The sequence below is a fragment of the Notamacropus eugenii genome, chromosome 6 (assembly GCF_028372415.1).
Source record: "Notamacropus eugenii isolate mMacEug1 chromosome 6, mMacEug1.pri_v2, whole genome shotgun sequence".
In the NCBI taxonomy this organism is placed as follows: Eukaryota; Metazoa; Chordata; class Mammalia; order Diprotodontia; family Macropodidae; genus Notamacropus; species Notamacropus eugenii.
This window is the reverse complement of record NC_092877.1, coordinates 201,027,588-201,045,048: the sequence shown is the minus strand read 5'-3', so window position 1 is coordinate 201,045,048 and position 17,461 is coordinate 201,027,588. Positions and strand designations below refer to the sequence as shown.

The 17,461-nt window shown below is 36.1% G+C and overlaps 1 protein-coding gene across 8 annotated transcripts in view; it reads right to left on the bottom strand.

Moving 5' to 3' along the window:
• NCK2 (NCK adaptor protein 2) overlaps positions 1-17,461 on the bottom strand; it is a 184,939-nt gene that overhangs the window by 47,388 nt on the left and 120,090 nt on the right. For 7 of the 8 annotated variants that reach the window (XM_072621766.1, XM_072621768.1, XM_072621763.1 and 4 more), the window contains one exon: positions 1,082-1,323. In XM_072621766.1, the coding sequence (XP_072477867.1) occupies positions 1,082-1,307 (226 nt within the window). In that variant the 5' untranslated portion in view covers positions 1,308-1,323. The remainder of the gene's footprint in view (positions 1-1,081; positions 1,324-17,461) is intronic. The other variant, XM_072621769.1, reaches the window with a different exon arrangement.

The following is a 17,461-nucleotide window of genomic DNA, read 5'->3' as shown; positions in this document are numbered from 1 at the left end:
ATATGTACTACTTGAACTAAATATGATATTCAAAAGGATATTGGATTGAAAGTCACTTTGTATCCTAATAACCTTAAATAACCCAAGCCTGACTTTTCCATATCCTGACTGCAGCTTCAGAGATGAAAGTGGCTGCTGCAGCAAGTAGCACTAATAAACACAAAAATTAAGCCCTAAGCCTCAAATTCCCCAGTATTCCTCATCTCAGATCTAAAATTCCTCTACCATAAGTTTCCATAGCACTTCAATGTCTATCAAGCACTTTCCTACAACTAAACAACTGTAGGAAAATTATTTTACTCATTTTATAAAGAAGGAATCTGAGGTTAAAGAAAAAGTCACTTAGGGCCATGCAGTGTTGGAGGTGACATTTGAACACAAGTCTTCCTATACTTTGAACCCAGTATTATCTTTCCACTATGTTGCCTTTCCTAAAACTATCTATAACTCTAGCTGAAGCCATATTTACATCTGCCTCAGCAAAAAAGACATGGCACCTCAATAAACCAGGACTTCACTGAAGACCTAAAATATATACCACATCAGACATAAAATACTATTCCCTTGTTTCAATTTAGGAAGATAGAAAAGCCACCTGCATTCACAGTTATGTAGCTATTTTCCTTTCTATGAGTAAAGGCCAAATGTATGGGATTTTGCAAGAAAGAGAGATACATGTTTGACATATTGTGGAAAAGATGTGATGGAATGATACAGGCACAGCTGTAGATTTTTTGATGTGGTAATTTTACTTCAGGAGCCTCTTGACTTCTGATTTAAGAAGACAGGAACATGTGCACTGGTCCAAAACACACTCAAGTGTCAAATTACATATGACTATAAACTCACGAATGTCTCTCTAAACTGACAAAAATCATGTTTTTCCATCTTGATCTGTATAATTTTTCGCAGGGATATTGAAAATAAGCTAACTGGAAAGATAACGACTTGTTACTCAACTGAGACCTCAAAAAAAAAAAAAAAAGAAAAGAAAATCTCCTAAATAAAAATTAAAAGGTTTTCATTTTTGGAAAATAATTCAATTTTACATTCTTTATCCTAATGAGCATGTAACACTTACCTAATGTGTCTTTAAGATTTTTAACCAGGGAGCCTTTCTTCAAACTGTTCTTTCTTTCCACATAATTAGATGGCACATATCCTGTTTTGTTGGCTGCATTCCTTACCCTCCACCAAGTTTTGGAATCATCTAGCAACCACAGACGCTCATTCTTCTTGATGTCAAGTTCTTGATCTTGCTGTGCAGTGTAATCCCACTTTGCTATAACAATAACTTCTTCTGTCATCTTTCATGGAGTCCTTCTGCCAGCAAAACATTGGAGATGCCCATTAGACAACTACCCAAAACACCTCACCCATCCTTCACCTCACCTTGAAATCCTATGCATTTGTAGCCTTTTATTACAGCTCTGTGACTGGAAATCTCCCAGTTTTATGGTTAAATATTTGAAACCTAGAGCAATTTTCATTAAATTAACCTCCATAGTGCATTTAAAAACAATGTGAAATTTTAGCTTTTAAAATAAATCCCACACAACAAATGGTTTGTTTTTAACTTGGAATAATGCATGCGCTGTGTCAGGATGTAAGATGCTGATTTCCAACTAATTTTAAACAAACATTATTCATTTACAAGTTAATGATATAAAATGGCCTCACCTTCTTAAGTTTAATACTTTGGAGTTTTAGTTCCTTTATTTTCTCTCCTCAAGACAAAATTATTTTTTATTTAGTATACTGAGTACATTTCCAAACTACTGATTTAAAAGTTAGAACAAATGTCTTAAGTCTATTTGAGCAAATTTGGCAAATAAACCTTACTCAGGAGTAGGAAAATTATGCCCAGGACCTTAAAAATAACTTTAATATTTATTATTTTATTACTTGCTTACCACTTGGATAGAGGGTGAGCTGTATGGTACTAACAGTTAAACAAGCCAACAAATTCTTCAAGAGAACAGGGGGTTCCTAGCCATAAAAGACACTTCAAGGAAGGAATCATAGAATAGTATGTAACTAGGTTTAGTTGTTTTACCAACTGACAGAAAGGAAATGTACAATGAAGAGATTCTGAAAATAAACTTTATCCTATTTCATTAAGAATTACAGGCAAATAACCAGGGGTGTGCTGGTAAACGTTTAACAACCAGATCTCCACTTTTACAGTCTTATTTACATTATTAACATTTTCTCTATCACTCTCTTAAATCTAGACAAATAAAATAATAATTCAAGTCCTGATTTGTACCATTTGTTGCTGTACATAAATGCTCACACTGGAAATTTACCAATTAGCTTTTAAGACCAAGCCTGTAGAAACTGACTCCAACACAAATATCTTATATAAATATTTACAAATATATAAATATACCTTTACAAATACTTAAATAAAGCATGAATTCTTTAGAGAAATGTTTTTTAAAAGTCTGCAAATAACATGACATTTTCCAAACTAGGTATCTGAATTATTATAGAAATAGAATATCCATTTTCTCCATCTCAGGTTATCATACCAAAACCTTCTTTAAAGAAAAAAAAATTGTTTAATAAACTTGTGGGAGATGGGGAAGTTAAAGAATCTTCTTATTGTAAAATATAAGAAACTCATGTAAGAGCAGAGATAGTTTATTTTCAGGATTTTGAAATTATATGACATTTTGTGCTACTCTAGACATATCTCTGTTTAGGACCTATAGAAAAGTAGATTTATAAAAGAGGAACTGAAATAAGACAAAAAAATATGCCATGACTATTAAAAGCCAATTTGTTCATCTTTTCAATACAGAGTTTGTGATGTGCTTTTTTTAGGGGGGACACGTTCTTATCACTTTATTAGGCCAACCAAAAAATAATTTCTGAGTTACCCCTATCAGAAAGTCATAAGTATCCTAAGATTACAGATTTAGAGCTGTAAGGAGACTTCAGGGGACCTCTAGTCCACCCTCATCATTTTACAGGTGAAAAAACCGAGACCTTGGAGGGCTCAGTAACTCAACCAAATCATATAGATATTAAGATATTATGCATCAGAGAAAGGATTTGAACCCAGGTCTTTTGACTCCTAAGCCAGTATACTATCCATTGTACCATGCTGCCTGTCCTCTAAGGTATTGTAAAAAAATTAATTTCTTTTAAAAAGGAATGGCACAATCTCTACCATCAGGAAGTTGGGGGAGGAGCCAAGATGGCGGAGTAGAAAGACACACATATGCTAGCGCTGAACCCACAGCCCATAAAATATCTGTAAAGAAGAACTCCCAACAAATTCTGGAGCAGCAGAAGCCACAGAACAATGGAGTGGATGAGATTTCTGTTCCAGAGAGCCCTGAAAACAGACACCAAAGGTCCGTCGCACACTGGACCTGGAGTAGAGCCCAGCCCTGACTTGGCCGCGAGGTGCCGAGGGGAGCAGATCTGAGCAGGCTTCAGGGACAGAATCTCCAGCAGCTGCGTAGGTCCCTCCACCCACAGGTGGCGGGGGTTGGTGAGAGAGTCTTTTTGGATAGCCCGCAGGTGAGTGGGATGTCCCCATGGCTCGGGCCCCCTCCAGAGGCAGCAGCAGTGGACAGGGGTTCCCAAAGCAGGCAGGAGCTCAGATGCATTGTTGAAGGTCTCCCCATAAACCCCCTGAGGGAACTGAGCCCAGAGTGGCGGCCCTGCCCCCACCCAAGCACCTGAATTTAATCTCACACTGAATAGCAGTCCTGCCCACCAAAGCCCTGAGGCTGGGAAGCAGCATTTGAATCTCAGACCCCAGGCCCTGGCTGGGCGGATCTGGAGGCATGGTGGGGGTGCAAAGAAAACTCAAAAGTCAAGTCACTGGCTGGGAAAATGCCCAGAAAAGGGAAAAAAAATAAGACCATAGAAGGTTCTTGGTGAACAGATACTTCCTCCCTTCCTTTCTGATGAGGAAGAACAATGTTTACCATCAGGGAAAGACACAGAAGTCAAGGCTTCTGTATCGCACACATCCAAAATAAATATACCATGGGCTCAGGCCATGGAAGAGCTCAAAAAGGATTCTGAAAATCAAGTTAGAGAGGTGAAGGAAAAACTGGGAAGAGAAATGAGAGAGATGAAAGAAAAGCATGAAAAGCAGGTCAACACCTTGCTAAAGGAGACCCAAAAAAATGCTGAAGAAAATAACACCTTGAAAAATAGGCTAACTCAATTGGCAAAAGAGGTTCAAAAAGCCAATAAGGAGAAGAATGCTTTCAAAAGCAGAATTAGCCAAATGGAAAAGGAGGTTCAAAAGCTCACTGAAGAAAATAGTTCTTTCAAAATTAGAATGGAACAGATGGAGGCTAATGACTTTATGAGAAACCAAGCAATCACAAAACAAAACCAAAAGAATGAAAAAATGGAAGATAATGTGAAATACCTCATTGGAAAAACAACTGACCTGGAAAATAGATCCAGGAGAGACAATTTAAAAATTATGGGCCTACCTGAAAGCCATGATCAAAAAAAGAGCCTAGACATCATCTTTCAAGAAATTATCAAGGAAAACTGCCCTGAGATTCTAGAACCAGAGGGCAAAATAAGTCTTCAAGGAATCGACAGAACACCGCCTGAAAGAGATCCAAAAAGAGAAACTGCTAGGAACATTGTGGCCAAATTCCAGAGTTCCCAGGTCAAGGAGAAAATATTGCAAGCAGCTAGAAAGAAACAATTCAAGTATTGTGGAAATACAATCAGGATAACACAAGATCTAGCAGCTTCTACATTAAGGGATCAAAGGGCGTGGAATAGGATATTCCAGAAGTCAAAGGAACTAGGACTAAAACCAAGAATCACCTACCCAGCAAAACTGAGTATAATACTTCAGGGGAAAAAATGGTCTTTCAGTGAAATAGATGACTTTCAAGCATTCTTGATGAAAAGACCAGAGCTGAAGAGAAAATTTGACTTTCAAACACAAAAATCAAGAGAAGCATGAAAAGGTAAACACCAAAGAAAAGTCATAAGGGACTTACTAAAATTGAACTGTTTACATTCCTACATGGAAAGACAATATTTGTAACTCTTGAAACTTTTCAGTATCTGGGTACTGGGTGGGATTACACACACACACATACACCCACACAGAGACAGAGAGCACAGAGTGAATTGAATAGGATGGGATCATATCTTAAAAAAATGAAATTAAGTGGTGAGAGAGAAATATATTGGGAGGAGAAAGAGAGAAATGGAAAGGGGCAAATTATCTCTCATAAAAGAGGAAAGAAAAAGACTTTCTAGTGGAGGGAAAAAGAAGGGAGGTAAGAGAAAAACATGAAGTTTACTCTCATCACATTCCACTAAAGGAAGGAATAAAATGCACACTCATTTTGGTATGAAAACCTATTCTTATGATACAGGAAAGTGGGGGAGAAGGGGATAAGCAGGGTGGGGGGATGATGGAAGGGAGGGCATTGGGAGGAGGGAGCAATTTGAGGTCAACACTCATGGGGAGGGACAGGATCAAAAGAGAGAATAGAAGCAATGGGGGGCAGGATAGGATGGAGGGAAATATAGTTAGTCTTACACAACACAATTATTATGGAAGTCATTTGCAAAACTTCACAAATATGGCCTATATTGAATTGCTTGCCTTCCAAAGGGAAAGGGTAGGGAGGGAAGGATGAAGAGAAGTTGGAACTCAAAGTATTAGGAACAACTGTCGAGTTCTGTTCTTGCTACTAGGAAATAAGAAATACAGGTAAAGGGGTATAGAAAGTTATCTGGCCCTACAGGACAAAAGAGAAGATGGGGACAAGGGAAGGGAGGGATGATAGAAGAGAGGGCAGATTGGTGATAGGGGTAATTAGAATACTCGGCATTTTGGGGTGGGAGGAGGGGAGAAATGGGGAGAAAATTTGGAACCCAAAACTTTGTGATAATGAATGTTAAAAGTTAAATAAATTAATTTAAAAAAATAAATTTAAAAAAAAAAGGAAGTTTGTCACCTAGTTGGGGAAATGCACATATAAAAAGGAAACTGAAAATAAAATAACAGTTTAACATAAACTACTTAAGAGGTACAAGGCAGTACAAAATCAATTGCCACAGTGAACAAATGCAACGTGCTTCTAGAGAAAAGACCACAGGTGTGGTTTGGGAGGGATTCATGAAAGATGAGAGATGAGAGCTGAGTCTTGAAGGATGGATTATGCTAGATGGGTTGTATTATGGCTATACTAAAAAAAAAAAAAGAGAGATAAATTGTTCCAAGCTATAGAAAAAGCATGAGCCAAAACATGAAGTGAAAGAGGAGAAGTACAAGTCGTGGTTGGGAGAAAAGTCTGAAAGCAATCTAGGATGAAACAGAGAATTTCTGTTAGGAACAATGGGAAACAAAGATGGCTCTCAATTATGGGAAAGGTTGGAAACCAGGTTAAACGTATTGGACTACATCCAGTAGAGGCAATGGAGAGCCAATGAAGAAGGACCTTAAGCAAGGGAATGAAAAAAAAAATCAAAGCAGTACAGAATTTCAGGAAGGCAGGCTCATCTGGTGGGAGTGCGCAGGATGGCCTGGTGAGAGACTCTCCCTCTTATAACTGACTTAGATTTCTGACATGGAACAGCAACCGCAGAGTTCAAGCAGAATACAAGAGAGGGCATTTTACACTACCCATTGAAATCGGTATGAGATAAAGAAGAGCATTCTAATCTGCTTTGTTCACCATCTATGACTTAAGACCAGACCAGAAGGAAAGAGGTTAGTTTCAAAGAAAAATGTTCATTAGATTAAAATGTTCATTAGATTAACCACTCCCTCCTCGCACTTGAGAAATTGAAAGAAGCATAATTTCTGTATTTAATTAACTTTATCACCTAAGGCAACAATAGCCATTTATCATGTTTGGGGGTGGTAGATGACTAAGAGTAGAAGAAAATGTGAAGACACATATTTGATCTTGAAAAAGGATAAAAATTCTGAATCATAGTATATTATTTACTTTCCTGTTAAGAGAACTGGACTCAGGGTTGACTAAGTAGCCAGATGCCTGTGACTTTATTTGTGGCATTACTTTTTTATAGATAATTTTGAAAACCTCCTACCTGAAAATGCAGGAACTTTTTTTTTTAGAAGAGGCCAGATCCTTTCATGTCAGTATAAATTAGTTTAAGGATTATGAAATGTTAGAGATCATTTTTCTCATTCTCCCCTTCATTTTACAAAAAATGGGAACAGTGATAGCCCTCACCTACCCACCCATGAACTGAGTTATTAGCAGAACTAAAAATCTGGGGCTCTATTATACCTTTTTGTCAGTGAAAAGTGATAAAAAACACTGAGTAAAATACTAAGAAATATTTGAAGAGGGAAGGGGGTCCAGAAAGTGGAAAAGTGGACAAAAACAAACTTCATCTACTTTGGAACCTACTTTAGAAATGTAATTATATCATTTTGTATACAAATCATGAATTCCTATCATGTAATGTACAGAGAAAAACTTGCTAGAAATCTAATGACAACCAACAGGAATCAAAGAAATTCACAAAAAGTGAAAACCTCAAGATTCTTAAAAAGTAGTTCTTCAATACAAGTAATCATCTCGTAATTTCTTTCACAAAGTTTGATTTTGTGCTAGAAAAAAGTACAGCACACTTATTACTCAGATAACAGCACGACCTTAAGTCGTGATGGCACATTCTACTTTTTAAAATTTTCTCCCCCTCCCCCTCCCCAAGACAGCAATGCAATCTTACATGAGTTCTACACTTACATTCTTATTAAAAACATTTTCACACTAGTCATATTGCATAGAAGAATTAAAACTAATGGAAGAAACCATGAGAAAAACCAAACCAAAACATAATACAAGAGAAAATAGTCTGCTTCATTCTGCATTCTGATTCCATAGTTCTTTCTCTTGATGTGGATGGCATTTTGCCTCAAGAGTCCTTTGGGAATGTTTTAGGTTCTTTCATTGCTATGAAGGACTAAGTCTATCAGAAACAGTCCTCACACACTGTGCCTGTTACTATGTACAACGTTCTCCTGGTTCTGCTCAGTTCACTCAGCATCAGTTCATATAAATCCTTCCAGGTTTTTCTGAAGTCTGCCTGTTTGTCATTTCTTATAGTACAACAGTATTCCACTACATTCATATACCACAACTTGTTTAGCCATTCCCCAAATGATGGGCATTCCCTTGATTTCCAGTTCTTAGTCACTACAAAAAGAGCTGCTATAAATATTTTTGTACATGTGGGACCTTTTCTGATTTTTATGATCTCTTTGGGATACAGTCCTAGAAGTGATATTGATGGGTCAAAGGATATGCCCTTTGGGCATAGTTCCAAATTGATGTCCAGAATGGTTGGATCAGTTCACAGCTCTACCAACAATGAATTAGCGTTCCAACTCTCCCACATTTTCTCCAACATTGGTCATGGCACATTTTACTTTTAAAGGCCCTTTTATACACATTCTTTCATAACATAAGGTAACAATGAAAGCTAGGCAGGGCAAGTATTCATTGGCATCATTTTACAGGTAAGGCTCAGAGAAGGTGACTTCCCAAGATTACTCAGCTATTAAACTCTGCTTTCTATTTAGGGGTAGAAGGGTGTAAACAACCACAAACTAGTTGGTAAAGTAGGCTAGCTAGTAATCAGGAAGACTCATCTTTCTGAGGTCAAATCTGACCTGAGACATTTATTAGCTATGTGAGACTGGGCAAGTCTTTTGACATTGTTTGCCTCAGTTTCCTCATCTGTAAACTGAGCTAGAGAAGGAAATGGCATACCACAACAGTATCTTTGCCAAGAAGACCCTAAACGGGGTCACAAAGAGTCAGATAACACAAGCTGGTGAATTCTGATGACTGTGATAATGCCCTTGCCCCTGCCCAGCCCCATCTAAGAACTTTTAGTTTACCTGAAAGTCTGAGAGGAATACAAACTAGTGGGACTAGAGTAGGAGAAAGGTGAAAGGGTTACATGCCTCCATTCCATGCATTTCCCACTTTCCTACCATGACTGAACAGAGCTTTTTTGGTTAGAAACATGAGGGAGCCATTCATGTGGCTAAAATGTCAGTGGCATCTTCCTAGTGCATACTTATCCCAAGTAGACAGTATTGATTTTACGTAGTCCATGAAATGCCAAAATTTAAATGTAACTCCTACCTTCTCTAATTCTCATCTTGATTGTCAGATAAACCCGTGTTCCTAGTTTATTCATTTATACATACATATAAGTTTATAAATACGCATGTTTAAGATTCAAATACTTCTAATAATGGACAAAGGCATAACAGTTTAACTTACTTGCTCTGCTCCTCCAGGCCAGTGGTTCTTAAAATATTTGGTCTCAGAACACCTTTAGAAAGTTATTGAGGATTCTAAAGAGCTTTGTTTACAAGGATTACATCTATTGGCATTCATCATATTAGAAACGAAAATGTCTTTGTATTGTTATGAAAATAGTTTTGACCTCTCTTGCAAACTGTCTCAGGGACCCCCAGAGTCCTTCGACCACACTTTGGCAAACAATGCTCTACAAGATACATTATCTGTACAATAAAAACCTTAAGGATGCATGATGATTTTATCAGCAAGGTTACTTGATTCATTCAGATCTCAATCCCTTTAAATCTCAGTTGAATTTTCTTGAATTGCTGTGGCTGGAAAATTCATCTATGGACAGACTAACGAATGTGCTTCTTACACCTTTGGTTGGCTGGTCCTTAAGATGAGAGACACACTGTTTACTCCAGGGTTCAATCCCAAATTCCTTCCAGCTTTGGCAAGACCAGTGAGAATTTGGGCTGTACCGGTACAACCTGGGAGAACCCAAAATTAACTTCCACAACACAATGAGTCAAGAAAGTAGGAATTCAGTAAAGGATAGGATACAGATTATTAACTACAACAGCATATTTACATAAAGAAACAGTAGTGTTTTTTATATGTGTGTAAATAATAAATCTGCCATTTCACACAAAAAAATCAGCTTAAGGCAAATGAGAGATGTGGTAAGACAAAGGAAGGGAAAGCTTAAACTAAGAGAATAAAGAAACAAATTTTCTCATCTTCTAAGATTTCTGTGCGATTTTTTTTTTAGACTTCTAGTAATAAAAAGGAAAGATGTCAAAATAGTGACATTTATTCAAGCATCAATTTGGGGCACATATTCATTAGAATCACTTTTATAAAAAGTCACAAGTAAACGCATAATTTATACATATTTTTTTCTTTCTAAAATGCTGTATTTTCTTCCTGTATATTCAGAAATATTTTAAAATTATACCCCTACACAAAGGTACAAGATGTCAGTCTCTGTATCAGCAAACAATTCCCAAATGTTCAGTGTAGATTTTAACTTATATTGTTAGGCATATAAGCACTGCTCAGATACCTGCTTATGTTATTCAGAGCTGGCAAAAGCCTACATGTTCTACTAGAAACAGAAATACCACTTGCTAACTTTCTATCATAATTCTACTAATTATAACCACTATATTGGTTATATATAAATATACGTATAATATATATACAATCTATAATATAAATACAAATACATAAAATAATTACCCCCATGAAACTGTCTTTCTGATTGTCCATGAATTAATGCAACAAATGTATGACACAAGTCAAGGCTTTATTCCTAAAAAAAAAAAAATCCAAAATCCTACCATAAAAGCAGAAAATGATGCCAATAGAATTGAATCTGGTCCACTCTGTTTAAAATCTCATAACGAGGTAAAAATTTTTTCAAGAAATCATGTTATACAAACAAGTATGCAGATGAAAGTAAACTGAAATTATACTCTTGGTAGTGAATTAGCAAGGGAAAACAAGTCAAAGAAAATGGCATCAGGATGACCCTACCCTTTCCTATCTGTATTCCCCCATCTACTCCTTTTGTTTCTCTAGATTTCCAGGTTTTTTCCCCCTTATGTATATATAAAAATACATAAATTAGATGGATTTCTTTAAATTGCTATGGACTTCACTGAAGGACTTCTAATATTTTAAGATTCATATAATTAGCACCTCATCTGGAAATAAGAGCATTTGGAGACCCTTTTGTTAGGGCTCTGCTATAAATAGGGCATTTTCCATGACAATGGGAAACAATTTAGGTGAACACCATCTGTTTACAAAATATTTAGTGGAACAGCAATGCAAATTCATTTCTGTTGTCAAATCTGTTTGTCTCATATAATCAAATCATATTATTTGACGAGAGCCTTCAAAAATATGTATTTTGTTCCACTGATTCATATGATATAGCTGACTATTATCAAGAATTCCAGGCAGTATCTAATTTGTGGCAATTCTATGAGAATGTCTACAGTTATTATAGTTACCTGGTACAGGTGAGAAAATTGAGACTCAGAAAGACTTGGTGACTTGCCCACAGTCATTCAGATAGTTAAGTATCTTAAGAAAAAGTGGTTTTGGCCTCTACAGACTGCAAGTCCAACCCTCTTTCTACTACACCACATTGCCTCTCATATTATTTTTAAAGAAAAATCAAGATTTTAAAATACATTTTCTACATCTCTTGGTAAGTTGTGTCTGCAAAGACACCATGTTCTTTAAAAAGAACACAGTATTTTTGTAGACTACAAAATAAAAGATAAGCAAAAAATTTGCCTGTTCTTTTCCCATATTTTAATCTAAGAGTCTCAATTTAGGAGCAGAACATTCCCATCAAGACTTTACAAAGAGAACCAACAGTGCAAATGGGTTGGTTGCTGTTTGTTTTCTCACTGTCTTTTTTTGATTATTGTTTTCTAAAAGCACAGTGCTTTTCATTACCTGGAAAACTCTCTTGGGTTGAAATACCCATAAAACGTTTCCTGGAGTACCTTAAAAACTTGTGCCACATCTATTACATTTCTTCTGTATATACTGTGTGTATTAAAATATTCTGTTCATACTTCTTCTGGATACATTTGGTCTCTTTCCAACTTATTTTCTTAAATCACTACTGCTGTTTCCTCACATAGTACAATGGGTGGCTAAGGCAGCAGACTCCCAAAATGCAGGTCCCATTATAATCTACAAAAATAGATAACAGTAAAATGCTAGTGGATCTCTTCATCTCACATTTCTCTGCTGTCCTCAGTTTCCTCCAAGAGTGCTCTAAGGGTAATCTAGTGGGATCTTAGTCTAAACCTGATGTGGGGAACCTGTAACCTTGAGGCCTTCTAGGTCCCTGGGTGTAGCCTTTTGACTGAGTCCAAGTTTTACAGAACTGATTCTTTTATTAAGGTTAGGATTAGGATTCGAGATTAGGGGTTAGGGTTAGGTTTAAAACTCTATAAAGATATGTTTTCAGTTGAGCTGTTTTTCACCATTTTTAAGGCAACACTGCTTGTAATCTTTCATCATCTTGCTCCATAATGTTTCCCAAATAAGCTTAAATGCTAAACCAGGGCTGTCCTTCATTATGTCTCTTCACTTAGGAAAGAGATTAAATGACAGCTGCCTGAAGTGGCTTCTGGCCTCTTTTGTTCTCTCTATGATGAATTCTCTAAGAACTGACCTTTTCTAAAAACGGTTCTACATGACTAATGTGGAAATATGTTTTACATGATTACACACGTACAACCTGTATCAAATTGCTTACTAGCTGAAGGGAGGGGGGAAGGAGAAAATCTGGAACTTGATTTGTGAAAAAAGGAATGTTAAAAGGGGTTATTATAATCAATACCTTTATTTTTATTTTTCAGTCAGTGACTTGTTCAAACAAATCAGCAACATAATGACCAGTCACAATTCCAGGGGGACTCAGATGAAACCTGCTCCTCACCTCCTAAGAGAAAGGCAACAGATTCAAGGTACAGACTGAAATGTATCTTTTTCAGACATGATCAACTCAGGAAATTGTTTTCCTTAGCAGTGTACATTCGCTACAAAGGTTTTGTTTTCCTTTCTTTTTCTCTGGAACTACGAAAGGTAGGAGGAACAGAGTTGAAAAAAAAATTAATTTAAAAAAAATAAAACAATCAGTTTGGAGCAGCTGTAACCACAAAGTGTCCACTGCTCTTTAACCCTTAAAAATATTGAGCTTGTTCTTTGCAAGTGTATGCAGAAATGATTCTGAAGACTCCTGCACCTATCTCCAGTTATTTGTCTATTAAGATGTAATTAACTTCGATTTTTACGATGCACAGCACTCTGACATCCAATGCCTTCTGACTAAAAAAATCAGTAATGACAGAGATTCCTAAAACTACAAGCCTCTGGCCTCTCCGATCAAGCTATCAACTATCAAGCCTCTGATCTGTATTTTCAAAAAGGTTTTTCATCCTCCTTTGTGACCATTTTGCCAAGGAAGTCACTGTTTATCAAAGTATAGAGATTAGTTCAGAAGCGGTTGCTCAGTTCTTTTAGACTTTCTTGATCCCTTCATCCTGGACAACTGATGCTGAAAGAGAAGCTAAAATTGTAATTAAATACAAATATTATTTTCTCTGTCTTACAACTTAGCAAACAGACTTGGAGAAGTTAAATGATTTCCCCATGGTCATACAATAAATGGTGAAACAGGAATTCAAACCTTTCTCTTCTGATTCTAAGGTGTGAGATATCATATTACCATTTGTCATGCAGGATTATGGGCAAAGTGGCTAAAATTTTTTTTACAAGAATTTAAGTTGTTCTAACATGCTTTTTCCCCCCAGTTTATATTAACACATATTGCTAATGAAACAACGGATTTAATTTAATATATTGCCAAAGAATAGATTTCTACAACACCTGTGTCAATAAATCCACATAACCTTTCTCTGAAATAATTCATAAATAAATTGAAATAGATGATCACTATGTCTTGTTCAATTTTTGTCAGTTCCTTAATCGCAGTTAACAGGATCCTTTCTAAAGTTCTAGAGAAGAACTGGGCATGAATAAACTATGATTCCACCAACAAAGACAACATGGATTATTCTGGCCTTCTAAATATTTTGTTGATAAAGTTCATACAAGAGGGAAAAGGCTGGTAGAAATCATTTATGGGTCTTGATTCATCAGAAGCTAATAAAGTGATTATTTGGGTTTTGAGGTTTTCTTCTACAGATAAAAATGTTTTCTTCCTTTAGATCAGAATTTTTAACCTCCTTTTGTCATATCTCTTTGACTGTCTGACAAAGCTGATGAATCCCTTTTCAGAATAACGATTTTATATTTATAAAAAGGAATAACATAGGATCACATGGGAAACACCAATTATATTGACATTTTTTCAAAATATCAATCCAAAATATCTGTCAAAAAGTTCATGAATCTCAGATTTGAAAACTTCTGCTTAAGACTAACTAATTTACAAAGTTTAAGTTATTTGAAAATAGACAAATCAGAAACTTATTTCTTTCCCTCAAGAGCGAGGTGACCAAGTAAACTTTATAAATTTTAAGTTTTTCATCTTTCCCTGAAGAAAATTAGTTAATTTTTAAAAATCACATTTCACAAATTTCACATTTTAACTACAAACTTTAAGGGTCCTTAAAACCTATAATATAATGTTACAAGTAAGTTCTGATCTGAATACATAATAAGTTTATATCAAATAGTAATAGTACCCTTTTTGTATAAAACAGTGAGATTTAAATGTCATTTCAATTAATTTGGCTCTAGGTTTGATCCCACTGATTTATTTGTTACTCTATTTTAGCTAAATGGATAGAATTTTCTCAGCTGCTTGCTTGGGCAAATTAAAAGGCACACTGTTCATTTTACCTCATGGTAGCCTGTAATTTTAAAAAATAGCTATTATATCAAATCTATTATTCAGCAGAAATTAAAACAGGGAAAATTATTTCAACCATATGTTACATTATTTTTGTTCTCAGATCATTTGACTGAATCTGCTTTCAACTTAGATCCTAAAATACAAATTACCGGGAAAAAACCTACCAGAAAATAAACTTCTCCTTTTGTAGTAATCAATCTACAATCACTCATTTTGGTCTGGGGGAAATTGGTCAGTAATACTGTGCTACCCTAAAAAAGAGAATCTTTTTTTTTCCTTCCTCGGAGGGAGTCAACTGTAGAGGAAAGAAATGCGGTAGGGTCTGACAAAGTGGGTTCTAATCCCAATGTCACTACTACTACCATCTAGGTATCTCTTCAGAGTCTCAACCTGCTCAACAGTAGAATATGGAGAATATACCCAAAGTTGCCTCCTTCACGTAAGTGCTATGACTATAAAATAACAAAGTTTCTCAAAATTCCCTGTTATTCTAAGGCTGCAGCTCTCAAACTTTTTGGTCTCAGGATCCCTTTATACTCTAAAAAACTGAGGAACCTCCAAAGAACTTTTATGTGGGTTATATCTATAGATATTAGAAACTAAAAGTGTTATATATAAATTCAGTAAAAATAACAATAAATCTATTACATGTTAATAGAATACTACAATTTTTATAAAAATAACTCATTTTCCAAAACAAAATAAAGGGAAAAGCAGTTTCACATATTTTTGTAAATTTCTTCAATGTCTAGCTTAACAGAAGACAGCTGGATTTTTATATCTGCTTCTGAATTCAATCCCTTGTGATGTTTGTTTTGGGTTAAGTACATGAAGAAAATCAGGCTTAACACAGTTATGTTAGTTGGAAAAGTGATGGATATTTTAATAGGCAATAACATCTTAGTATTAATATGAAAATAGTTTTGACCTCCTAGACAACATTCCCCCCTGCCCCGGTCCCCCCACGTTTCAGAGGTCAGAGGACCAACATTTTAAGAACTGATATTCTAAAGTATGGCACAAGTACGAGGTATTATCCTAAGAATTTTAGGAAAAAAATCTTAGGAATCTTCTAGGTCAATGCTCTTAATAAATTAAGGCATAAAAGAAATATGACCACGAACACAACAATTCATCAATTAATTCTTATGTGCAGATCACACAACAGTTCAAATTAGACTAAGTGAAATGCACCAAAAACAAACTATTAACTAAAGCTTTGGACAATTCAGAAATCCTTTATAGTCAGTCACATTATATAATAAATAAATCCAAAATATGCTTGGGTTAGTTCAAAATATAAGTCACCTAATCTGGTTAGAATCTAACATAGGTTTATTAACTTAATCTTTCTTAATCTTTTACTGTCAAGGAACCATCTTCCTTCCCAGTCACTTAGGGCTTCCAACCCAGATGTCATCCTCCACTGTCACTCTCATTCACCTCACCTATGGAATCTCTTGTCAAGTCTTCCTGTTTCTATCATCTACTGCAGATCTTCTCCAGCTTACACCTATGCTACTTTAATAGCCTTCTAGCTGGTCTTCCAGTCTCTTCCCATTCCGGTCCATCTCCTACTTAATTTTCCCCCAAGTCTGACTGTGTCAATCAGCCTACTCAAAACCTTGGAGGCTTCCTATGTCTTTTCCAATCAATTATAAAATCTTCTGTATGGCAATGAAAGCCCCTTGCAATCTGGACCCTTCTTTCCAGTGTTTTTACACACGATCTAAAATTCGACACAGAGGACATTTCATCTTCCTGCCTGGTTCTGCACTGGCTATCACCCATGATGGAAGTACTCTCACCCTTCATATCTGCCTCCTAGTTACCCTAACTAATCTTCAAGATTCAGTGCAAGTCCCCACTTTAGTCCAATCCTTTCAATGTACCCCAATGATTTCCCTTTAAGACTACTTTCCATTTACATGGTATAAACCTTGCATGTTCATAAGTTAGTGCATATTGTCCCCATTAGAACGTGAGGTGCTCTTTGGGATGCCCAGCACTTAACATAGAGCTTGGCACACATAAAGCACCTAAATGCCAGCTGACTGATTTCATGACATTTAAGAGTATTGGAACATTCTGAATTCATCAATAACAGAACAAAAACTATGAAAAGAAGAGACAAGATAAACAATCCAAATAGAGGATGGGCTGCTATTTGATATTTTTAGTCAAAGAGTCATGTTGTTTACAGATTATCCCAACCAATTCTTTCATTTTTTTCAGATGAAGGAAATGGAGACACAGAGGAAATAATTTGCTTCAGCAACAAAGGCAGACCCAGGATGGCAGCCCAAGACTCGTAACCTTCAATCTAGTACTTTTTAATTACTGAAATATTGCAAATAATAACAATTGTTATTATCATATACCATACAACAGTGTTTTGCAAATTATAAATAATTCCAGCAATGTGTCCCATGCTGAATTTATACTGCCAATTTATCTCCAAATATCAGAATCTTTGGTTTCCCTCAAAGATCAACAGAAAGGTCACTACCTAAATAAAGAGACCTATCCTAACCCCCTGAATGGGAAATATTTTCTATACACTTACAGGTAGATCCTCCTTTTCAATGTAAGTATCTTGAGGACAGGGCAGCTAGGTGGTTCAGTGAATTGAATGCTGGGCCTGGAGCAAGGAAGTTTCATCTTCCTCATTTCAAATCTGGTGTCAGACACTTACTACCTACGTGACCCTGGGCAAGTCTCTTGACCCTGTTTGTCTCTG